We start from the raw sequence: 24,820 nt of genomic DNA on the forward strand, positions 1-24,820 counted from the left end.
AGTCAGGTCACACAGAGCTTTAGGGACTGCTCTAAGTATGGTAGTAATTCCTCAGGATTCACAGTGCTCAAGCATAGCTGTGTGGACCAAATGTGGCAGCCTAGCCCGTCCTCCTGCAGCCTGTGGGGATAGGCAGGGTTGTTCCCACCATGCCTATGGAGAGAGATCCACCAGCCCCCGGCCTCCACCTTCCCTGCGCAGCACCACATCCCCGTTCCTCAGCCTCCCTGACAGCCAGTCAGCAGCTGCCTGCCCATTTCTTGTCACCCCTGACCCAGGGCCCAGCGGTCCACTCAGACATACCTGTAGCGCATCCATAGTGCACCTGGGCCTATGGGAGAGGCCTAGCATGCCAGCACCACAGGTGAGTATAAAACACAGATATACCAGAGTGTTTAGTGCACAGGGTCAGAGAGAACTAAATGTGCCTGAGCAGGAGCAGTAGGAAATAGCTGCCTTCTGGTTCCTGTTTGTATGTGACAGTGGAAACTCACAGTTGGTCCTGGAGTGATGCTTGGCCTCAGGTTTGTTTTATTTCAGGATCATAGAATTTGAGCTATGTGGGATTACAGAGGGAGAAACTGAGCCACAGAATGGCATGGCAGAGCTAGGAGTCCCTGCGTGTCGACTCCAACAGAAGCTTAATAACAATAGGGGGTTATAATGTGTGTCAGTCACTGCATTTTACTTCTATTAAGTTATTTTACTTCCAAATTGGCCCTGTAAGGGAAGTGGTGGTATCATCTTTTAATGAACTGTAACTCTGAAAAGCTAATGAGTTTCCCAAGCCTACACAGCAGTTAGTGGGTATCAGTATTTGGGTGCAGCTCTCACCCTAGAGCCCTTTATCACCTTGCCCCACATCCTCTCTTAAAATGCTGCTCTACCACTGTGTACCCAAAGGCCTTAGGTTTTTATGGAGCTGAGCTTGGATTGTTATGCCAAGAAATATATTTGATGGGATAGAGAGAGGCAAGTTGCATCCTTGCTGTATTTTACTACCTAAGAGCTGCACACGATCAGAGCAATATGAATTATTATCCCTTTTCTGTAACCAGGAACCTAGGTGTCAGAGAAGTAACTTCTGCAGTTACACTGCTGGGACTTGAACCCAGCAACTGACCTCATACCTGCCTTCTTTCTTCCATGCATCACACGCTTTGCCTACCCTAAAGTCGTGTTTGTTGAATTGTATTCCTGGCATTGAAGTTTTGCTCTTCAGAACCCTATACCCTAGCTGAGTCAGAGGGGTGGGGTGTGGGGTTCACTGTTGTTGACAATTTAAGTTGTCTTTATGCTTCTGTGAAGCACAGCCAGGAAGATGAGGGTACCTGCTGCCACTCATGTGAAGCCTTTGTAGATAGAAAAGGTTGCAGTCAGCCCCAAAAAGGCTTTTGTCTTTGGTGAGGGATGTACCATCAGTGGCTCCAGGGCTATTGGACTCTGGACTCTTCATGACTGTTTGAACTTGAGATCAGGACTTCTCTGTTCAGGGTCTGTTTCCAAAATCAGCTTCTGGGACAGTTTTTAAAGTTGTGATTAGGGATGCCATATACTTCAAAATCACCTGGGGGCTTGATAAAAACACAGACCTGGAGGGTTCTCTCGAATTGGACACTCTGCTGCCCAGAATTCTGCATTTTTATCAAGCTCTGGGGTGATTCTTGTGCACACTAGGGTTTGAGGTCTATTGTTCTGGAGAAGAAATTACTAACCCTGGCTATGAATGAGAACTGTTGGGGAGTTTTTAAAATGAATATAAATGTCTGGGTCCTACCCCTGAGGGACTGTGATTTAATTGGTAATATTCAGGTATTACTCTTTAATTAAAACGAAAAAACTCCTTAGGTGTTTCTAATGCACATCCAGTATCGAGAAACACTGTTTTGAAGTAGTGGCTCTCAACATGGGATCCTCAGACCAAAAGTGTCAACAATATCTGGGAATTCATTAAAAATGTAGAATCTTGGGTCCCACCCCAGATCTGCACCACAAGAACCTCCAGGGATGGGGCCCAGAAAATCTGTGTATTTGCCCTCCAGCTGATTCTGATGCACGCTTAAGTTTGAGAACCCCTGTTTTAGGGCAGTGATTCTTAATCCTGGCTGCACATTAGAATCACCCAGGAGAGTGTTTAAGAATCCCAATGCCCAGGCCCCATCCCAGACCAATTATATCGGAATCTCTTGGGGTGGAACTCAGGCATCGGTATTTTTTAAAGCTCCCCCATTGATTCCTGCTGTTCTAGATAATGAGGACAGTGTTCCCAAAAAGGAGCTGTAAGCATTTGGGACCATGGGTAAGACATAATCATGTAGATGCATCACAGTTCTGGTGGAACTTAAGGTTGGGTGGGGGTGAGATGAATGCATGGCACGACTCTAAACTAGTATCTTACAGAATGTGATGAGGGAGGACAAAAGAAGAAACAAGTTCCCTTCTATGATGTTCCTCCTTGCCTTCTCCAGCAGAACCAGGAAGGAAATGAACACTGAAATCGGCACTCCCACATAAACCAGCCTGTGCAAAGGTCCCTTCAGACAGCATATAACATTTTATAAAAAGGAGAGAGCTGCAGTCTGGGAAGGTCCCGTGGCCCATGCAAGTAGCATCCACGGTCCCATGGAAGTAGCATCACCAAGATTCAGACCTGGTTGTTTGAATTGCACAGCACACAGCATCCTTAAAGTTGTCCCTTTGCCAGTTCCCCAAATTCTGGCTGCTTCAAGTGTCATTTGATGTCTCACCTGTTACGTTTTGTTGTATTTGCCTTTTTGTTTGGAACAGATTAAAAATAATGAACCTTTGATCAACGTGCTTTACAAAGTGCTGAAGAAGTCAGCACGGGGCTGTCGGCCCAGGAGAAGCGTAAGATGATCTGATCCGTGTCTCCAAGCGGGGTCATTCCATTGCTTCTGGCTCGGTGCCGACTTCATCACTTGCTTAACCAGTTGCTCTCCTGACCGCCCCAGGCTTCCCGCAAGTCATTTTGCTTTATTTTCTTTCAACTGAAGCTCTCTTCAGCATTTTGACTGATGCACCAGGCTGAGCCTCTCATCTGTGGTTTTCTGTGACTCCATGTTTTGTGCTGCCAAGGGTGGGGGAGCTTGCCTGGCTTGCCACCAGCTTGTGTTGTGTTTCCATCATCATGTGTCTGCCTCCACGGCGAGGGCTCACCCAGACAGAGTTAAGCATGAGTTTCTTGGGAGGGAACAGCAGTTATTGGTCATCTTCCAAGAGCCAGGGTATCCTCAGATTCCACAGTGGCCCTGAGATTAAGGTGGCACCTTTTGGGGGCAGGGAGTTGGCATTTGGATAACAGCCTGGAGCTGGACTAGAATAAAATGCTACCCCCTGCCCATACCCTCTTTGATTGATGCAGAAGTAGGGACTGCAATGTGACCAGCTCTTACAGCATTCCAGGGGAGGATGCAGATCAGGAAGCAGGTGTTGTGTCCAACCATCCTGAGCCCTGAGAAAGTGGGTTGGGATGTGGTGGAGGGGAGGGAAGATGCCTGGGTGGCCTTTCCCAGAAGATTCCCGTCTGATGGAGAGACTCTTTCAAATGGATGAGCACCCACAGACTTTTACTTTTTCTGATGACAGAGATGCTGGGGGGACCCAGAGTTGATGTTTTAAGTGTATTTGGACATGGCTGCAACAAACACACTTTTAAAAGGAAAATTAGATGTAATACAGTACACGTGGATATAATATTTCTTAGTAGCCTCGGCTCTCTGGAGCAGAGCTACATTCAGAAGCTTAACGGTCCTCTGAGCTGTAGAAACAGCTCTCATTAAGCCCATGCTCTAAAGCCTGTGACCTTCCGTCCATAGGAGACAGAGCCAGCTCACATTACTTTGACACATTCATGAACTCACTGAGCAAACATTGCCCGAATTTCCTCAATATGCTAGGCCCTGGCTGGGCTTTGAGGATACAGAGGAAAGGCATCCATCTCCACAGTCACCCCTAATTAGGTTACTCTGGTGAGAAGAAACAAATGAGCAAACAGAACTTTGTACTCTAATGTGCTGGGTGCTGTAGTAGCAGCAGATGCAACGTATGGAAAGAGCACCCTGAAGAGCACCACCCCCAGTTAAAGGGAGAGAAGAGATGTAAGTACCTCGTCTCAGTTGAGCTTATAGTCCTTTGAATTCCTAACCCACAACATCTAGTAAGCAGCACTTTTTTTTTTTTTTGACACGGAGTTTTGCTCTGTCACCCAGGCTGGAGTGCGGTGGCACAACCTCAGCTCACCACAACCTCTGCTTCCCGGGTTCAAGAGATTCTCCTGCCTCAACCTCCCAAGTAGCTGGGACTACAGGCGCGTGGCACTGCACCTGGTTAATTTTTGTATTTTTAGTAGAGATGGGGTTTCACCATGTTGGCCAGACTGGTCTTGAACTCCGGACCTCATGATTCTCCCGCCTTGGACTCCCACAGTGCTGGGATTACAGGCTTGAGCCACCGTGCCCGGCCAGATAAGCAGCACTTTAAAAAGGGACAAGAGAAATCTACTTCTTGGAAAAAGAGGTAGTACTAATATCCTGAGAGGGAGAAAGAAAAGGTTGAATGTATATTCAGTATTCCACTAAGGCAGCAAAGGGCGTACTTTTAGAAAACTTTCCATCAAAAAGTATAATTTAGAAGATTCAGCTCCTCAAAATGCCGTTTTTATATAAAATATCTCGTTCTTTTCCTGATGGTGCTGGATAAATGAGGCATTGCTCAATTAGATTTTCTGCCTTGTTATTTAAGTATCAAAAAGACATTCTCTGTAAAAAGCTTCAGTGAAATAAGAGGAAGAGTTTTGCTAGGGGGGAAGAATCCTCAGAGTGTATCTCCATTTGAAAATTATTTCTACCTAGGAAATGAGCCCCAAAGGTCAGTCCCTTTGGAGAATAGACAACCTCCTTGTCCTTGGCTTTGATGAAAGGACGATGACATAGAGTGAAGACCTCACTGCTTTCACCTGCTTTTTCTCCTGGGTTCCCCTGAGTTTAAAACCCACATGCTGCCTGAGAAGTTCAGCTGTTTGTGATTCACCAGGATTAATTTCATGCCCACCCCCTGCACCGCCCTCCCATTGCAGGAGACAGCACAGTCTGTTTGTTTGTGGATCGTTGCAGTCTTGTGTTCTGCAACTGTGTATATACAAGTATGTACACATAATCTGACAGTCTGAAGAGCAGAATTTGGCTGGAGTTCTATTTTTTTCAGGAACTCAACAACAGTGACCTACATGTGTTTCCCTTTGACCTACATGCAATTCAATAAGCGTTTGCTGAGTTTGTGCCAGGTCTTCTGTTCAGGGCTGACTTTACCAAGATACATAAAACAATGGTTCCGCCCTCTTCTGTGTGACCAAAGGGATCATGGGAATGGGTGGGGCAGGCGTGTAGCCCAGAATCAGTCCTCACCCCAAGGCAGGGAGAGGTCCTCTCCCTTGACCTTTGGATTTGCTCATGACAGTTTGCAGGGAGAGGTAGCATAGGACAGTTGGGCACATGAAGGGCTTGAGCACTGAGTGGAATGTTTGCCAATTTATTTCCACCCCCAATTCACACTGAAACTTCCTGGACCTTACAGATAGAATGGGGAGAAATCTATACCCCTCTCTCCAGCAGCTATCTGTCCACACTGGGACCTCTCTGCATAGTGCACACACAGCGCCTATCTCTGCCACTGTTAGCTCCACCCTCCATTTCCCTGGTCAGATCTGCAAAATAGAGATCTGGCTTCCCCTACATCAGGCGCAATAGACTTGGTTCTCCCTGGCCTTGTCTTGGCCATGGGAAGGTACATGTGTGAAAGTCACTCCCCTCAACCCCTGCATGACTTTTGGCAAGAAAGAAATTGGGGGAAATGGAAAAATGGGATAAGTTAGATTTAGAGTCTCAGGAGTCAGTGAGAGACAGGCGGCATATTGCCTACCTTGAGTCAAGTGAGGGATGGGAAATGTAAAATCCCATTGGCCCACAAGTTTGGGTGACTTTTGTGTATTGCTTTATGGTTTCCTTTCTTGTAACTTATACAAGTACAGCCTAGCCTCAGTTATGCAGGGAACAATTAAAAACCCCTGCTGGGAACTAGCCAGGTTCCTTTTTACCTTGGCCAGGTCTTCTTCCCAAATGGTAAAGGGTGAGGAAGGCTGGCCTTACCCATGGGGAAGTGGGCTGCTCAGAGACTTCCTTAAGCTAAGGCTTGACAACAGTCAAGGGATTTGTTTGTTCCTCTGGGTCTGCCCATCTCACCACCCTGGGCAGGGAGTAATGGGCTTCGTAACTCGTGTTTGTTCCCAGGTTCAGTAGCACACTTCTGTCTGATCGGTGGCAAATCTCCCAAGATTCATGCTAATTTTTGACATTCATTTTAGGCAAATATATACTTTTAAAATTGATGATCCTGTAACTTGAATGTCTACATTTTCTTTAACTCAAAGGACTTACCAGCATTACTAGAATCATGAAAAGGTTTTGTTTTTTCCTAAAATGAAATAGGCATAGTATAGCCCAAGTTTTTGCCCCTCTCATGCTATGACCTACTTGCCACTGCCAAGGACTTCCACACCATCCATTGTAGGATGAATTTTCTTTCCCAAGTTCTGATCTCAAACACCATGGTTAAATCTCTTTTAAATTGTTCGCCTCCCAGATGACAGGCCGGGACCTTCTCAAGGATCGAAGTCTGAAGCCTGTGAAGATCGCTGAGAGCGACATTGACGTGAGTGAACAGCGTGACACGCTGACCCCTCATCTGCCTCCTGACGCCGACCCAGGGTGAACAGCTTCAGGCAGGGCTTGCATGATTCTGTAGCCAAAGGCTGTCTGATCGCAATCCCAAGGTCATGTCTTTTTCTCATCACTCCAGGCCCTTTCTACCTGTTCTTGCTTTTAGGTCAAACTGAGCATCTTCTGCGAACAGGACAGGATCCTCCAGGACTTGGAAGACAAGATACGAGCCCTTAAAGAGAACAAAGTATGTGTCAGTTTTGAATAATCTTGGAATGGGCAGAGGGGCTTTTTGTCCCGTCTTTCTTGAGACATAGACTGGACCCTCATGTTAGTACTGAACAGCAAATGTTAGCTTATTAAAAAAAAAAAAAATGCACTGGGTGCGGCGGCTTATGTCTGTAATCTCAGCACTTTGGAAGGCCAAGGCAAGTGGATCACGAGGTTAGGAGTTCGAGACCAGCCTGACAAACATGGTGAAACCCTGTCTCTACTAAAATTACAAAAATTAGCTGGGCGTGGTGGTGGGCGTCTGTAATCCCAGCTACTCAGAAGGCTGAGGCAGAATTGCTTGAACCCGGGAGGCAGAGGTTGCAGTGAGCCGAGATCGCGCCACTGTATTCCAGCCTAGGTGACAGAGGAAGACTTCGTCTCAGGAAAATAAAAAAAAAAAAAAAGGCTTATATGTGATGACCCCTGGTCCCTGAACCCCCAGGAAGCAGGGTTCCTTTGGAGGAAGTGGCTGCAGTCATTACAGGGCAGATGCCTTTGCTTCCTAAAGCTCCTTGTCTCCTAGGATCTGGGCTGTGGAGGCAGCAAGTCTGGATGGGAGTGCAGGAATGGGCCGGGGCCACCAACGTTGGCCTTTTCTATTCTTAAAGTAATATTTTCCTTTTGCATTTTAAATTTGTGATACTGAAGGTTGATAATATACTCTTTTCCCTAGGAGGCTAGAGAGGATTTTTTTTTTAAATTCTTTGATTTATCCTCTTAGTTTATCCCATAAGGAGTTTAGACAGCTGTATTCCTAGTTTATAGATGATGAAATTGAGGCACAGAGCTGTTAGGTACTTTCCCCAGCCTACCCCCTAGACAGAGTCAGAGATGGCATCAGAGCCCCAACTGTGGGCCCATATCTCAGCGCTGGTCCCTTCAGCCTTGGTTAGGTCTAGTAGTTTTGGTTCCTCGTGTGGTATGGGGAGGCCTCTGGGGACTATCCTCCTATCCTGCTGCTTTTTGGCCCTTCCTGGTACAGGACCAGCTAGAATCTGTGCTGGAGGTGTTGCACAGACAGATGGAACAGTACCGAGACCAGCCCCAGCACTTGGAGAAGATTGCCTACCAGCAGAAGTTGCTGCAGGAGGACCTCGTCCATATCCGAGCTGAGCTCTCCAGAGAGTCCACTGTGCGTAGAGGGTGGCACACCTGTCTCTCTCAGGATGAGCTGAGCGAGGGGCTGCTTTTCTCACCTCCCAGATGTAGTTGAGTTGGTGTCCAGAGGCAAGAGTCCTGAAATAGCAGAGCTTCTCCAGTAGCAGAACTGCCGCCTGACAGTAGATGACCTTGTCTGCTGGGGGTGACATGTCTGCCTGCATGTGTGCCTTAGGCTGCTTACCACAGTGACTTTTGAAGGCCAGTGACACCCAGTGGGCCAGATTCTCAGAGCTGCCTGCAGACTGTTCCCCTGATCTGTGTGCAGTTAATTCCAAGTTGTCAGAATCTCTGCTTTTTCACTTTTCAGTCTGTTGTGGTACAGGCCAGGACTGAGAATCAAAGCATCCTGAGGGTGGAAGAGGGAACAGTGCAGGTGGCCAGGGTCAGAGCACAAATGAGAGGATGCCACGCTCTTTCCTGCTCCTCCCTCTCTCCCACCAGGCCTGCCTGAGGCCTGCCCAGTCTCGGTCTCCTTCCCTCTTCCCCTGGCTGGGTCTGCATGGTCAGGAGTACAGGTGTTCATGAGGCCTTCCAACGGGGCAGGGGATAACTGAGAACTGGAAGCATTTTCTTGGCCAACAGGAGATGGAAAATGCTTGGAACGAATACCTGAAGCTGGAGAATGATGTGGAACAGCTGAAGCAGACCCTGCAGGAGCAACACAGAAGAGCCTTTTTTTTCCAGGTGATCTGATACCTGTCCATCCCTTCTGAGCTCTTGTTTTTTTGTTTTTCCAAGAGCTTTCACCTGTGGGGGCTGTGAGCACTGCTCAGAGTCCTTCTCCCCCTTGGCCCCAGATGCTCCACCCCTGTAAAGGAGCCACCCCAAACTCTCCCTTGAGGATCACTTCCCCAAGCCAGGCTGTGAGGAGAAGACTCACCCTCTTCCCCTTGCCTTACTGCTCTCAAAGACAAACTCTTGGGTGTTTTAGAAAGGGCTTTACCTCTGATCATTTGGGGTCATCAGTGATCACAGAGTGATCCGTGTTCCTGTGGTTCTTGACCCCATCTTAGGCTGCTAGCTCATCACTTAGACAGCAGCAGGAAGTGGCCATCCCTTCCCTCCTCTGATTCCTGGAGATAGATGTTATCACACCTCTACCAGAGGGAGACAGTGTGAATTCTGTCCTTTGAGGCTCTCTGGTCTTGAGGCAGTCATCTGCATTTCTGGAGGCGAGGCTGGGTGATACCCATCTCTGTGACCCCGTACCACTCAGGAAAGCTGGCCTTAGAGCCCTGCCTCTTTACCCTTAAAAAATCAGGCCACCCTATTGATAGCTGCTTCTGTCCCCCAGAAGTGAGACAGTGAAAGACCCTGTGTGGTTTTTCTTCTTCCAAATTGGGTTCCAAATTGCCCAGTGTTCCCCCACTGTGGTGCTTAACCAGGTTTCCACCCCACCCTCACAATTTTTTAAGTGGAAAATAACCTGTTTTTTTCTCACCTGACCTAAGATCTGTATCTTCTCCTTTCAGGGCCCTGAGATAATAAGTGTGTTTGAATTCAGCAAGCATTAATTGAGGCTTCTTGTGTGTGAGGCACCATGCTGGGCCACTTTTGGTGCTGGGCTTGCTAATTGATGAGCTAGTTCTAACCAAGGCTCTTCGTTTAAGTGATTTAATGAATATATTGACTCTCCAGACATTAGCCTCACCCCAGAAAGTTGAAGGAAATTCTGGAGGGGGTGTAGGTGTGTGGGCCCTGAGGCTTTTCCCAGGGCCTTGCTGTCCCTCTGTTCATGCAGAGATGGTTCGTAGAGAGCCCTGCCTAGGAGCATGTGGAGGAGACCCTCGCCTGTGGCTCAGGGCTGGCCTAGAGACTCTCCCCAGCACTTGTCTATCTCCTGCTGCTGGTGGGGTTGTTTGCCTCCCATAATTTCTCTTCATCCACTCTGGCTAACACTTCACTATTCTTTTTTGTAGCCCCAGCACTTACCATAATGACTTGAAAATACTAGGTGAATATTGTTGACAAAGTCCTTCAATTACTTCTGGTTATGAGTTTATAAAACTGTCTGCCCAGGTATACCTATTTTCTTGGGCTTCAGTGATCTGGATTTTTTTAGCAGTAATTTTTTTCTGCTTTATTTTTAGTAGTAATTTTTTTAAGCTTTTCATTCTTTGTTTCTGTAATTACACAAATGACAAATGAATACGTGTCTTTGAAAAGGCCAAAACAGTAAGAAGCAAAAACAAAAAATGATATAAAAGTTCCTCTTCCCCCTCCCCCTTTCTGCCCCTCCCATCACCCTCCCTATGTGAAATCAGTGGTGTCCGTTGGTGGCGTTGCCTTCTAGACTATTTTCTATGCATTTTCAAAAATATGCACATGCATAGAATCATATGATTTATTCAGGGATGGGAGCAGTTAAAAGGCTTACTTGAAGAGGATCACACTTACACATTATTTGGCAACTCACTTTTTTTTGTCATAACCTGGTATCATGGAAATCTTTGCAGGAAAGTTAACCCCAAATTTATGCTGCCCAATAAAATATAAATTAATTAAAAGTAACTGAAATTCAAAATATATTCCTCATTTACACCAGACTCATTTAAGTGCTTCGTACCCACATGTAGCTATTGGCTACTGTCTTGGACAGCAAAGATGATAGATTTCTATCATCTCAGAAAGGTGTATTGGGCAGTGCCAGTCTAAGGATATTAAATTTGTTAATCTTGACTGTTACATACTATTTCATAGTCTGGGTGTTTTCTACTTTATTTAGCCATTCATTTTCTGATAGCATTTAATTATTTTCAGTGTTTTGCTTTTATAAATGGTGTTGTGATGAGGATTCGTGTAACTGCCTTTTCACACTTGTTTACAAGTATCTGTGTAAGATAGGCTCCTAGGAGTGGACTTGCTGGGGTTGAAATGAGTATACATCTTAAAAGTGGATGGATACGCCAAACCACCTTCTAAAGGGCTGCACCTTTTTACCTTCCTACCCACAGCAAATGAAAGTACTGGACCTATTTGCTCACATCCTTGTCAGCACTTGTAATCAATCTTCTTAGTTTTACTAGTCTACTAAATGGCATCTCATTTTAATTTGCATTTATTTAGTTATTAGCAGGTTAAATGTCTATTCGTAGGATTATTGGCCATTTGTGTCTCTACTGTGCCTTATGTCATGGCGATTTAACGTATAGCAGGCCTAGAATCCTTTTTTTCCCCCTTCCCTCCAAAAAGCAAATAGATACACTATGACAGGTCTTTGTCACAGATGCCCTGGAGAACTCAGCCCCATAAGTTACTCTCAGATAGGCCAGCCTGGAGCCTGCAGCTTGATTTCCACCTTGCCTGCGGCACTGCTCACACTTTTCCTAAGTGCACAGTGACCTGGGAAGCTAACAAAGCCCTGCTTTGAGCAGGCACTGTGCTAGCTTCTTTGGTGTCATTCTAGGGCGGGCAGGCTGTTAGAGCCCTAGATAAATCATCAGCACTGCAGATGCGCTTGCAACCCCATATGCGGATTCTCAGTAACAGGGCTTAGAAATTCGCCTCCCTGTAATCAGGTTGGCTTCAGGAAAATACCCTTTTCAGTCAAGACTAAATCAGTGAGTTCAAGGCTTTACTGAAAGCAGCACATAGGAGCCTTTCTACCCAGTATGGTGGGAGGAGGCAGGAATGAAAATCCACCACCTCATTTCCCCCAAAATTCTCCTCCCCTCATTATGAAGGCCCAAAATTCCATCACCCTTGAAGAAGGATAGGGACTCTCCAGCCTTTTTTATTCTCTGCTCTCTGTTCTTTTCTCACATGTGGGGGTGACAGAAAGGCATCAGCGGGGCAAGAGAGTGGCTGACAGGGGAGCTTTGCCAGGGAGCTATGGAGGAGGAAGAGGACTGTGTTTAATCCCTTTCTTTACCTGTTCCCAACACTCAGCTTGGGGACTTCAGCCCTAGAGGTCATCCTCTTACCTACACATGCCCTGGGCTCAGTGATATACCTGTTTTAGGGTGCTCATGCTTTGGCATGCAGCTGAGAATCAAGCCCATTATTTGCTTGCCAGACCTGAGGATGTGCTTTATGTTGGAGTGTTGAGAGAGAGAGAGTGAGAACTGTGAGCCCCCTTGGGACAGGAGGCTTTGGACATCTGTTGTCATGGCTGTTGGAAAGTATTTGCTCAGGGAATTTTACATGACTGGTCCTTTATTCATGCAGCATGGATGCACTGAGAACCTGCTAAGTGCTGGGCCCTGTAGGGATGAATCAACAAGCAGTATCGGGCAGGTCCGTGAGACTCATGCAGTGTGAGAACTCTTCCAGTTGAGGGGTAGCTAGGTGCCTTGAGAGGAGATGGGGTGAGTCCATGGGGTGGGACCAAGGCTATCTTCCCCCCATGTTAACTTAAAAGTCAAGAGAATACGACATTGGATGTTTAAACAACCCCGTCAAGAGATAGCCATAGTCCCTTAACTACATCAGACCCCTCCGTACCTCTTTTAGATCCTCTTCCCATTCGATTTTGGTTGTTGCTTGTCAGAATGCACATGATCATGTAGCCTAGGTCCTTCCCCATTGTATGTAGATATGTATTTTTTGGAGTTTATTATTTTTTTAAATTGACATATAAAAATTGTACTCTTATTGTGTTAAAAAAATTAACAGCTTTATCATATATTTCACATGTCATAAAATTAACCCTTTTGGCTGGTCATGGTGGCTTATGCCTATAATCCCAGCACTTTAGGAGGCCAAGGCAGGAGGATCACTTGGAGCCAGGAGTTCAAGACCATCCCGGGCAACATAACAAGACCCCTGTCTCTACAAAAACTGAAAAAGAAAAAGAAAAACCAGCCAGGCTTGGTGGCATGCTCTGGTACTCCTAGCTACTTGGGAGGCCAAAGCGGGAAGATCACTTGCGCCCAGGAGTTTGAGGTTACAGTGACTTTGATCACACCACTGCACTTCAACCTGGGCAACAAAGTGACGCTGTCTCCAAAAAATAAATAAATAAATTCACTCTTCTAAAGTATACATTTCAGTGGTTTTTAGTATATTCATAGCATGATACAGCCATCACCATAATCAATTTTGTAACACTTCATCATCCCCCAACAGAAATCCTGTATCCATTAACAATCACTCCCATTTCCCTAATGTCCCCTCTGCCGTAGCCAAACACTAATCTACTTCCTGTTTCTAGTGATTTGACTAGTCTGGACATTTCTTATAAATGGAATCATATAATGTGTAGCTTTGTGTGACTGGCTTCTTTCCCTCGCATGTTTTCAAGGATCATCCTTGTAGCATGCATCAGTACTTCATTTCTTTTTATTGCCAACTAATATTCCATTCACTACTGTATTTTTAACTAAACCTCAAATCTCGGGTTCAGCTCTGACTTCTAAAAAAATGTTTTTTGTATCCTAGAGATGGTGTAAACTCTAGTCCTTCCTTCCCTTCTGCCATGATTACATAAGACAGTGCCTTTTAAAAAATTGTGGTAAAGGCCAGATGTGGTGGCTCACGCCTGTAATCCCAGTGCTTTGGGAGGCCGAGGTGGGCAGATCACCTGAGGTCAGGAGTTCAAGACCAGCTGGCCAATGTGGTGAAATCCCGTCTCTACTAAAAATACAAAAATTAGCCAGGTGTGGTGGTGGGTGCCTGTAATCCCAGCTGCCTGGGAGACTGAGGCAAGAGAATCGCTTGAACCTGGTAGGCGGAGGTTGCAGTGAGCCGAGATGGCACCATTGCACTCCTGCCTGGGCAACAGGAGTGAAACTCCATCTCAAAAAAAAAAAAAAAGAAAAAAGTTGTGGTAAAATACACAGAACATAAATTTACCATATTTATTATTATTATTATTATTATTATGTTGAGACAGGTCTTTTGCCCAGGCTGGAGTGCAGTGGTATGATCTCGGCTCACTGCAACCTCTGCCTTCCGGGTTCAAGTGATTCTTGTGCCTCAGCCTCCCAAGTAGCTGGGATTACAGGCGCACGCCACCATGCCTGGCTAATTTTTGTATTTATAGTAGAGGTGGGGTTTCACATGTTGGCCAGGCTAGTCTCAAACTCCTGGCCTCAAGTGTTCACCTCCTTGGCCTCCCAAAGTGCGGTGATAACAGACAAGAGCCATTGCGCCCCACCCATCTTAATTATTTTTAAGTATACAGTTCAGTGGTGTAAAGTACATTCACATTTTTGTGCGCCCAATCTCCAGAACTTTTTATCTTGTGTAACTGAAACTTTATACACATTAAATAGTTCTCCATTCTTCCCTCTCCCCCGCCCCCGGCAACCACTGTTATACTTCCTGTCTCTATGAAATTGACTACTCTAAGTGTGTCATACAGTATTTTAGTGGAATGGCACAGTGTTTACGGCAGTCTATTTTTAAATTAGGCAAGCTGGACTGCCGAAAGCTACTCTGAAATTTCTCCCTGGATCTTGGGCATTTTCCATGTCTATGCTTCCCTAGAAAGCTATGAAACAGGCTTGGCTCTAGCACTAGTGGGGTTTCCAGAGGGGATGCTGCCCCCCAGGGCAGGGGGCTCTGTCTGAAATGGTAGGATAAGTCCTAAGAAGAAACTTGTAAGGAGCTAAGAAGGAAAACCCACCACTTTGTCTTCCTCAGGAGAAATCACAGATACAGAAAGATCTATGGAGAATTGAAGATGTCACTGCAGGCCTGAGTGCAAATAAAGAGAACTTCAGAATTCTAGTGGAGTCCGTCAAAAATCCGGGTGAGCTGTTCATCTTCCTGGGTGGGGATCTGGGTGAGGGCGGGGGTGGTGGGAGGGTGGAAGGCTGGGAGCCAGGTGGGTGGGATGGCCCTTGGGGAGGTTGGGTCTTCGAGGTGCTAAATCACTCCACTCATCCTCCAAGGAAGGGGGTCTTTGTTCCATCCCGTGCTTTGCTTCCTTCTATGCCCCTTAGAGAGAAAAACGGTGCCTTTGTTTCCTCACCCGCCTGTGCCTTCACTCTCAACTTCTGAGAGCAAGCCGCCCCCACAGCCCAGTCCTCCCACCAGCCCTGTGCGGACCCCTCTGGAGGTTCGACTCTTCCCCCAGCTGCAAACCTACGTGCCGTACCGACCTCACCCACCCCAGCTGAGGAAAGTGACATCCCCCCTTCAGTCACCAACTAAGACGAAGCCCAAAGTTGTAAGTAGTGATGACTAGGAGCTGAATGCCATTGTTTCCTCTTTGTCCTCAGATTACTTTCTCCTGGGAGAGAAACTCCTGGGAAAACTTGGGGAAATGGACCCAGCCAGTGTCCTAAAGGAGTCCTTAGTCACAAGCAGTTAAAGAGTAGTATTTCCCTGCTATTGTGCCTTAGAACTGGAAGATCCCTGGAACATGATCTAACCCAACTCTCCCATTTTGCAGTTGGGAGAACTGAGGCCCACCAAGAAGAAGTGACTGTGCTGAGTAGGATGGGGTTTGTGATCTGCAGAGAGGTGTGTGGCTGTGGGTGAGGCTGTCCCCATGCAAACCTCTGTGCAGATCCGCGGGGTGTCTCCTGCAGTTACACAGCCTGTGGGCCGTGAGCTCAGTCCAGTGGAAAAATGTCCTTCCCTTCACCTGCTGCTGAGCACTGGGCTGGGTTGTGAGGATGCTTTGATCTTTAAAATAACCTCACAGAGTGTACACAGCAAGAGCAGTGTCCCCATTCCACGGAGAAGAAAACTAAGAGCCTAAACTGTTGACATTTGCTCAATGTCTCCATTCTAACTAGTGAATCCAATCACACCTCCTGGCCCTTCTCTTTTATTCTGTGCCATCTGCCATCTAATTGGGCCTTTAGTCCCAGATCTGGTCTGTGGCCTCTGTGGCTGACTGGGCCAGCACCTTGGTTTGCCTGGCATAGAAAGAGGCCAAGCTCTTGGCAGAGTCTGGGAATGCAGGAGACTTGAAAGAAATAGGAGATGTGGTCAGGTCTCAAGAGAGCTCACGCCTCCAGGGCCAGGCCAGCCTTGGCTGGAGAACACAAGGAGGCTAGTCCCAGTGCAGGGAATCTATAGCAGAGTGGACCTCAGAATGGGGCCCTCCAGATTCTTGCCAACAAAGGCTTGGAGGAAATTCACCTGGGCATCGTGTGTCCCTGGACCTCTGGTGAGGTCAGTGCACAGTGCTGGGTAAAACATATGAGTTCTGCTATCCTGGTCCTCACCATCTACCTGCTTCCAGCCATAGCCCAGGGCCCGCAGCTGCACCCAGGGTGTGGCCCACCACCCAGCCAGAGAGTCACTGTGGATTTCAACATCTTGAGGTCTTCCCAATCCTAGATCCAAGAGGTGGACTGGAGCTCTTGCCCTAAAACAGGACAGGGAAAATACCAAAACAAATAGCAGGAATGTCTGGGGCAGATGGCTGCCGACATAGGGCGCGATGCTGCCAGCTGGGACAGGGAATAGGGGAAAAGGCGCTGGCATAGGAGCTGGGACATCCAGATTCCGGGACTGATTCTCTCTGTGTATCCTCAGGCAAGTCCGTCCCTTCTCTGAGCTTCCTCGCTTTCCCTTTTGTAGATGGTCACAGAGGCTCCTCCTCAGCTTGGTCATCTGTGGCGCTCAGGCAGGGCTTTCTCAGCTTGGGTGAGCATCAGGATCACCAGGAGAGATCCTCTCTCCTAGGAATATATGTGTGTTTGCCAGTTTTACCATTTGTTTTATTACTTGCTTGTTTTTAACACTTCTAAGATGGGCGTGGTGGTACGTGACTGTAGTCCCAGCTACTGGGAAGGCTAAGGCAGGAGGATCATTTGAGTCCAGGAGTCTGAGGCTGCAGTGACCTGTGATCACACAGCTGCACTCCAGCCTGGGCAATACAGCAAGACCCTGTCTCAAAACAAAACCCATTTATATTTGTGAAACAATAATACCCATCCTGAAAATGACATAAAACAGGATTATATAATTTAATGAATAACAATAAAGAGACCACCTGTTTTATACCAACAGCTGGACTAAGAAATAGAACACTGCCAGCAACCAGAAGCCTCTGGGTTCTTTCCCAGATCAGGCTGCTTCCTGTCTGCCAGAAGTAACAACGATCTTGACTTTTTGGATAATAATCCCCCCACCTTTTTTTTTTCAGTTTTAGTACCTGTGCTGACTTTCCTAAACACTGTGATTATGCTGGTGTATAATTCTATACTCTTTTGTATCTTGCATCTTTTCTTCAACATTATGTTTGTGAGATTTATATACATTGTTGCATGTGGCTATAGTTCTTTTATTTTTATTTGACTTACTTTCTTGAGTTTAATGTTTTTTTTAAAATAAATTAGATGATATTCTCAAAGGATACAAAAGCAAAAGATATAAAAAAGTACATAATAACATGTCTCCTTCCCACCCTCTGCCTCCAGACATTCCATTCAATCAAAGGCAATCGAAGTTTTATGTTTATCTTTCTGGGGAGCTTTTTAGAAATTGGTGATTCATATGTCTTGTCAGGATTAGAAACTGTGGATCCTTGGAGAACCAGTGGGTATCTTAGGCAGATTGCTTAACTTTCCCACATCAGTGAAGCATATTGCTTTAGAAGATTGTTGATAAGCCTTTGCTTTGGAGTGCTCTTTCCTGAACTTTCCAAGAGCTTGGAGTGCCCTTTCCTGAACTCTGCAAAATTCTTAAAACCAAATTAGACTGAGAAAGAGGGAATTTAGGAGGTGGAAGGCGTGATGGTCATTAGTCCTGCGAGTGGGTATTCATGGCAACCAGGGGCCGGTCTGTCAATATGTAGAGGAACCACAGCCCTCACAGAGCATTGTGGACAGGGAGTTTCAAGGAAAATGGTTGCATTCATCACATTCTAGGGAATCAGCTGCATGGTAGGCAGTGAGTCACTCATGCTGACCGCCTGTTCTGAGTCAGGAAGGAGGAAATATTTTGTAACCATGCACATTTCTGATAGAAAGGCCAGGAGGATGTAGACTCTGTCCTTGTTCAGGTCCCCACCCTGCTGAAGGAGCCAGAGCTTATGCAGGGCCAGTGAGCCAGCTCAGGCTAAGCTGAGTGGGTAGATGTTATTCTCCAGGTGGGTGGTGCTGTCATAAGCATGGAAGTCAGGGCAGGGTTAGCAGCCTGCCTGCAATGTGCACTCCAGGTGAGCGGAGGGAGCAGTTTGGCACAGCACCAAGGGTATGGACCCGGGAGACTTGAGTCCTGGGTTTTGGGACAGTTATACAGGTAACACTTCGCAGAATAGAAACTGTATACATCTGAGGGGATAGAGGAGCAGAGGCATGTCCCTTCTTCACTGCTCCTCCTGGGGAAGTGTGAGTGCTCCTTGGCTGAGGCAGCCATGTTCTGTGGCTCTGATGTGGCCTGTTCCTGCCCTTTAAACCTCCACTGTGGCAGTACCCAGCAGTCCTCCCTCCAGCTCTGTCTCACTGACCACTGGTCTGGTTCTCTTTCTCAGCAGGAAGATGAAGCCCCTCCCAGGCCCCCACTCCCCGAACTCTACAGCCCAGAGGACCAGCCCCCGGCCGTGCCGCCTCTGCCGAGAGAGGCCACCATCATCCGGCACACGTCTGTGCGGGGCCTCAAGCGGCAGTCAGATGAGAGGAAGCGAGACCGGGAGCTGGGGCAGTGTGTGAACGGGGACTCCAGGGTGAGCGGGGGACCCTGGGACTGCCACTCTGCATGTGGGGAAAGGGAAGGGGGTATGACACTGGCAGGTCACATCACCTGGGTCTCTGCCCACAGGTGGAGCTGCGGTCGTATGTCAGTGAGCCTGAGCTGGTGACCCTCAGCGGGGACATGGCCCAGCCCTCCCTGGGACTTGTGGGCCCTGAGAGCAGGTACCAGACGCTGCCAGGCAGAGGTAAGGCAGGGTCCTCCCTGGAGTTTCTCTGGGAATCCCACCACACTGCTTCCAGCCCTCAGATGGTGCCTCGTACCCTTCTGTCTGCAGCTCCAGGCCTAGGAGTGAGCAGCAGCTCTCAGGGGGCTCTGGGCTGCCAAGAGGGAGGACCTGGCCTGCCTTCCTCTGGCCCACATCATGATTCTCTTCCTCTTTTGTTATATCTGTCCCCAGGAACAATGATAATAGCAGTTACTAGAAAGCCTGGCACTGTTTAAGTACTTTATATAGACATGATATTCACAACAATCCTATGAGGAAAGTACTGTCATCCCCATTTTAGAGACACAGAAACTAAGGCCCAGGGAAATTAAATAACTTGCCAATTAGCTGATCATTGGTGGAACCAGAAGACCATCCCAGTGCTCTGGCTCCAGAGTCACTGCACCCTGCAGGCTGGGTTGCTGGGTGGCTGCCACCAGCTTGTCCATCTCAGACCTTCCAGAGTGCTTCTGTCTCTCGAATGAACCCTCAATGAACCCTTTCCTTAAATGTCTTCTTGCCAGTTGAGTGTCCTCACTTTCCTCCTCACCCCAAGTTGGGTTGTGCAGGGTGCCTAAGAATAGATCAGGGAGTGAAAGGCATTCCTGCCCCTCCAGTCTTTCCACCTGCCAGGCAGCCCAGTCATCTGCATGTAAGGAAAGCCTGCGGTGGTCCACAGATCTGCAGGGACACTGCCCTCCATCGGGGACAAAGGTCACCCCTGGGCTGGCCCCCATCCTCTATTGGGGACCTTGCTCTTCCAGGCCCTGGGGAGGAAGAAGAGAAGTAAGGGTGGGTCATTGGCTGGGTGCTCTTGGTCCTCCTACAAGAATGTGTGATGAGGGAGAAGCGGGAACCCACCCACACCAGCACAAACATGCTCGCACTTCTCTTTCCTCACAAAGGGCTGTCAGGGTCCATGTCAAGGCTCCAGCAGTCGTCCACCATTGCTCCCTACGTCACACTCCGGAGGGGTCTCAATGCCGAAAGCAGCAAGGCGACCTTCCCTGTGAGTGGCCTTGAGCTGTCGAGGACCTCCCTGCTCCTTCACATGGGGAGGGAGGGTCTCCCAGGGGGACAGTAAGTGGCCATCCTGTCAGCCCTGGGGATGGCCTCTGGGGTGGCCTCAGCCCCTCCTGAGCTCCCTGTCACCCACTGCCCACCAAGGAGGGCATCCTGCCTTTCTCTCTGGCCTGTCAGGGTGGCAGGAGGGAGCTCAAGAAGCCTGCACCCTGGGTTCTGGCCTCACTGGACAGGCCTGAGCCTCAGTGTCTGCATCTGCAGAATGGGTTCTGCTCAGAAAGCTCCTGAGGGTTGGGGGCATCGTGTTGCTTAGAGGAAATAGTTCTCTTAAGTCCAAGAGGAGCCCAACTAGAGTGTGCATGTGTGTGCATGTGCGTGTGCATGTGTGTGAGAGACAGCGGGAATGCAGCCAGCGGGGTGGCTGTCCTCTGCATGCCCAGCCCAGCCGTTCTGTGTCTCTCTTGCCTGCCTCCTCTTCCTCAGAGACCCAAGAGTGCCTTGGAGCGCCTGTACTCAGGGGATCACCAGCGGGGCAAGATGAGTGCAGAGGAGCAGCTGGAGCGCATGAAGCGACACCAGAAGGCCCTGGTCCGAGAGCGCAAAAGGACACTGGGCCAAGGGGAGAGGATGGGCCTGCCCTCATCTCGCTACCTCAGCCGGCCACTCCCTGGAGATCTTGGCTCAGTATGTTAGGAGGGGCCAGGCAGTGGGGCAGGGACAGGGAGCCGAGTGCCCCTCAGAGTCCCCCAAACACAAGCATATCACACCTCCCAGTGAGCTTGCCGTTCATTGACCTAAATGGTTGAGGGAACACCCCACGGGGCTGTGTGTCCACGACACAGGCTGGACAAATGCCTGGTTAGAGGCTGACCTGAACCAGAGCTGGAGTGAGGATCAAACAGGCCCAGGAGCCTGAGGAAACACCCAGTCAGTCCTCCCAGCTGCGATGGAGAGGGGTCTTTGCAGGCATTCAGAATCTCAGCAGAATTCAGGATCTGGGAATACAGGGTTCAGAGAGGAGAGGAGGAAGATGGTGACATGATTTGATTAGAAGCACAAGCAAACCGATCAGCCTCCCACACCTGCCAGCAGATGCTGTGTGAGGGCGCTGGAGCACCGGGTCACACCCCTGCCCCAAGGGCCACTGGTCTCCCTGGGCTTGCAGTGCAGAGGCCTCAGGGGTGTCAGGGAGAGCTGGAGAGGCCTGTGCTGCTCCCTGGTGGCGCTTCCTGGCGCTGTGCCCTGTCCACAGTCACCTTAGGTCCCTTTGGAAACGTTCCATTTGACTTTTCCCTGTTGTGTGAAATCCCATGTTTCCCTAAACCTCTAGCCTGATTGTTCTTTCCCTAATTCATTGCACAAGCTCCTTTGCTTTTAGTGTTACCGCTCGTTGCCTCTCTAATCCTGCCTGATTGTGTTTACAGAAGCTTCTGATTTGCATTGAACGTGCTCTAACTGGCCTGTGCTACTTGTTACCGGGCTTGTAATAGCGGTTCTTGTCTCCATAGCCCGTTGAGTGTTCCCAGATGTGACTCACCTTTCTGCTGCCCTCTTCATGCAGGCCTACTGACTCATAATTCACTTGTCCCAAAAGCCACCCCACAAGCCTGAGACAACCTGCTGCCCGAGGCCACAGTCATTGGCAGAGGTCTGGGCATTATTAATTTATAAAAATCCATGCCTTACACCTGGATGGTAGACAGGGACTTCAGAGACTGCACGTTTGAATACATTCTCCCAAGACTGAGGTTGTTCGGTTTTAATTCCTCTAGTCCAATCACACAATTTCTTTTGGAAAACCTTTTGTGTTTCTGGTATTTAATAACTTGAAGGGATAGCAAAATATACTGTGTATTCAGAGGGCCTCTCTGCAGCTGTTAGCTCAGACACCAAAGGGGTAAGACCCAGGGCATTCATATCTTTAAAAGCTGCAAACCTGGTAACTTTTAAACTTTTAAAACAAATGTCATATGGGGTAACACTGACCTTTTATAATTTGATGTCTCAAATGTAGAGATTATTTAAAACTCGTAACTTGAATACCTTGTAATTTTTCTCTTAAAAGACTTGTGTAAGTCTCTGCATCAACGCCAATAAACATGTTGCTTAATAATAATGGATTGGCGTGGTTCTTCCCCAGGATACCTTGTAGAGTCTAGTGAACTTTTCCTGTTTGTGGAAACAATCAGGCTGGGTTTAAATGAGGACTTATCTCTATTTGGAGCATTTGTGAGCGTGTAAGGAAATGAGTGTTTTCTTTGTGAATCATTAAATTGATTTTTTCATCCTTGGAACTTCAACTGCCTAATCCTTTCCAACAATAATTGGAAACCGTCACCTAAGAGCGATTACACTGATTTGAGGTTATTATTGAGAGCTTGTGCATGAATGGGTGAAATGTGCAAATATGGCTCTGGGTTTGGGGTTTTGGAGGGACTTGAGGAGGCATCAAAGACAATCAGGACCATTTGGGGGGCTTTGAGGTGGATGGATGGGAGAGAGGAGGTGACCTGGGATAGATAAGCATCTGCTTTGGTTCTGCTCAGGGGAAGAGAGATTTTGAGCCTACTGTATTCTCAACAACCTGCTCAGAGGTCAAAGGCCTGTGAGGATGCAGGTCCTGGGTCAACAGGAAACCACCACGGAGCTGGACAGTCATGGCTGGATCTTATGGGTTAGATTTTCCCTTTTGGGAAGCTTGTTACAAAGTTGATACTATGAAACAGACTTAGAAACATTCCATTTGATTTAGCATTTCAATTTTATATGATTTAGGTTTTTTTTCTAATTTAAAGAAAACATCTATCTCAAATAGATGGGTCTCACACAGCAGTTTGTCTGCCTCATTGGCTCCAAGCTGCCCTTGCTTGTACCTCCCCAGCCCTGCTGTGAGTGCGATATCCCCCACCTACAAATGTTACCTTGTTGAAAATTTCCAATAGAAAGACCCTTGGTTATTCCTCTTGCTTAGCAGGGCCTTGAAGGGCATGTTTTTCCATTAACTCTGAGCCTGAGGCATATGTCTCCTGAACCAGCTGTAGAGAGTGGAAGGGGCAAATCCCTTCTCTAGAACTCTGTCCCAAGTTGTTTGGAGGTCACCCTCTCTGGGAGCCTTCTGTTTCCCTGGGGGCCACTGTAAGCCTGAAGTCATGAGTCTTAGACCTATGCCCCGAGAGTGTGTGTTTGAAACCTCTGGGAACCCAGATCAGAGAGCAATTAGCAGTCTGGAACAACCCATATGAAGGGGACAGCAGCTTCATTCTCTACTGCACATACAGCTTTTCCCTAATGGGATCACAGGTTCATCTTCCAAAGAACCCCATGGAAAAAGGTGACCAGCTGGGCCCTTTCAGCAGTCAGAAAGCGACTACGTTTAACCCTCTTGTTCTGTTGCCAGTGGAAGCGTGAGCAGGACTTTGACCTGCAGTTGCTGGAACGGGTCGTGCAAGGGGAAAAAAAGGACAAGGAGGAGAATGGCTGGTTGAAAGTGCAGGCCATGCCTGTCACTGAGTTGGACCTGGAGCCTCAAGACTATGACTTGGACATCAGCAGAGAGGTGAGGGCAGGCGCTTCCTTCATGTCCTCCAGGAGACATGGCCTTCAAGCTCCCAGCCTGATCCACCTTCCCACTGTGGGGTATCACCCTGAACAGGGACATGGCTCAGCTTCAGTGTGGCCTAGGAGAATGGATGGATAGCAGCTTGAGGCAATGAAAGGAGGCAAGACGTTTCAATGAAGGTTCAAATCTCTCTCTAATTTAGGGCAAATTGTAATTTTAGCTTCTCTGTGCCTCAGTTTCCTCAACAGTGAAGTGGGTTGTGAAGAGGATTAAGTGACTCCACATGTTCTCTGGAGGTTTAGCGACCAAAGCAATCAAAGCCACATAGTAGGCACGTGAGCAGCAGTTGCTATTGTTAGGAAATGTTCCCTGCAACACCAGGGATTGGCTTTGCAACTGGCTGGTGAGGCCAACTTGGGCAGTCTGACTAGGGGAAAATGGGGGGCAGGTTTGAAAATCACAGGTGAAAATTTCCAGCCGTGATAGAAGCTAGGGAACAGTGCAGTGTTCTGGTCTGAATTCTTCTGGTGCCCTCTGGTGGCTTATGTGCATCATGACAGGGCAGGCCCAGGAGAGCAAGTAACTGCTGGATCTACCCATCAAGAAATGTCTCTACCCAAGGGGAGAGAAAGGGAACTCGGGGTATGACACAGTCAACATCTTCAAGACGTAGATGGTCTCCTGGGGCCTATGTCGATGCTATTCCTAAGCTCTGCAGGGCAGTGTCTATGGCTGCTTGGTTCACCTTTGTATCCCTAGCCCCTGGCACAGGGCCTGGCACACAGTGGGTGCATGGTACATCTTTGCTGCATGAAGACTGTGTGGAATGAATCACACAGTGACCCGTAAATGTACCAAAAGCATTTGTACAAGGACTTGGCCTGCCTGGAAATGGCACAAGAGGAAATGTTATCACCACATGAAGGATGGATCGAGGCGAGACCTCAATAAAACTTTTCCTCAGGTCTGTGTGATAGGAGAGTGAGTACTGAGGAGGACCTTGTCTTCTGGAGCCTTCCTGCTGTCTTAAGAGGCAGCGCCAGGCCTATTCACAAGCTGATTTGCCAATGGTATCTACCTGACTCAATATGTTACGGGTTCCTGTGGTCTTTGGGAACAAAGAAACAGCGTGTGGATAAGATAATTGTCTATAGAGTTGCTGAGTTTTGGAGTCTGCTGGGGCTCTAGGAGTTAACAAGGCTGGTCCCCTGCTCAAGACCTTGTTCTTTTGCCATCTGAAACAGCCAAAGGTCTGTTGTGTTCTTA

The 24,820-nt window shown here is 47.9% G+C and overlaps 1 protein-coding gene across 2 annotated transcripts in view; it reads left to right on the forward strand.

Annotated features, from left to right (window-relative positions):
* PLEKHA7 (pleckstrin homology domain containing A7) overlaps window positions 1-24,820 on the forward strand; it is a 233,189-nt gene that overhangs the window by 200,808 nt on the left and 7,561 nt on the right. Inside the window, exons 14-24 of one of the 2 annotated variants that reach the window (XM_025356218.1) lie at window positions 6,658-6,726; window positions 6,901-6,981; window positions 7,990-8,139; window positions 8,751-8,852; window positions 14,754-14,862; window positions 15,056-15,282; window positions 18,550-18,738; window positions 18,834-18,951; window positions 19,878-19,981; window positions 20,479-20,679; window positions 23,393-23,551. In XM_025356218.1, coding sequence (XP_025212003.1) covers window positions 6,658-6,726; window positions 6,901-6,981; window positions 7,990-8,139; window positions 8,751-8,852; window positions 14,754-14,862; window positions 15,056-15,282; window positions 18,550-18,738; window positions 18,834-18,951; window positions 19,878-19,981; window positions 20,479-20,679; window positions 23,393-23,551 — 1,509 coding nt within the window. Of the gene's footprint in view, window positions 1-6,657; window positions 6,727-6,900; window positions 6,982-7,989; window positions 8,140-8,750; window positions 8,853-14,753; window positions 14,863-15,055; window positions 15,283-18,546; window positions 18,739-18,833; window positions 18,952-19,877; window positions 19,982-20,478; window positions 22,112-23,392; window positions 23,552-24,820 lie in introns of those variants that run through there. The other variant, XM_025356219.1, reaches the window with a different exon arrangement.

The sequence above is a fragment of the Theropithecus gelada genome, chromosome 14 (assembly GCF_003255815.1).
Source record: "Theropithecus gelada isolate Dixy chromosome 14, Tgel_1.0, whole genome shotgun sequence".
Classification (NCBI taxonomy): Eukaryota; Metazoa; Chordata; class Mammalia; order Primates; family Cercopithecidae; genus Theropithecus; species Theropithecus gelada.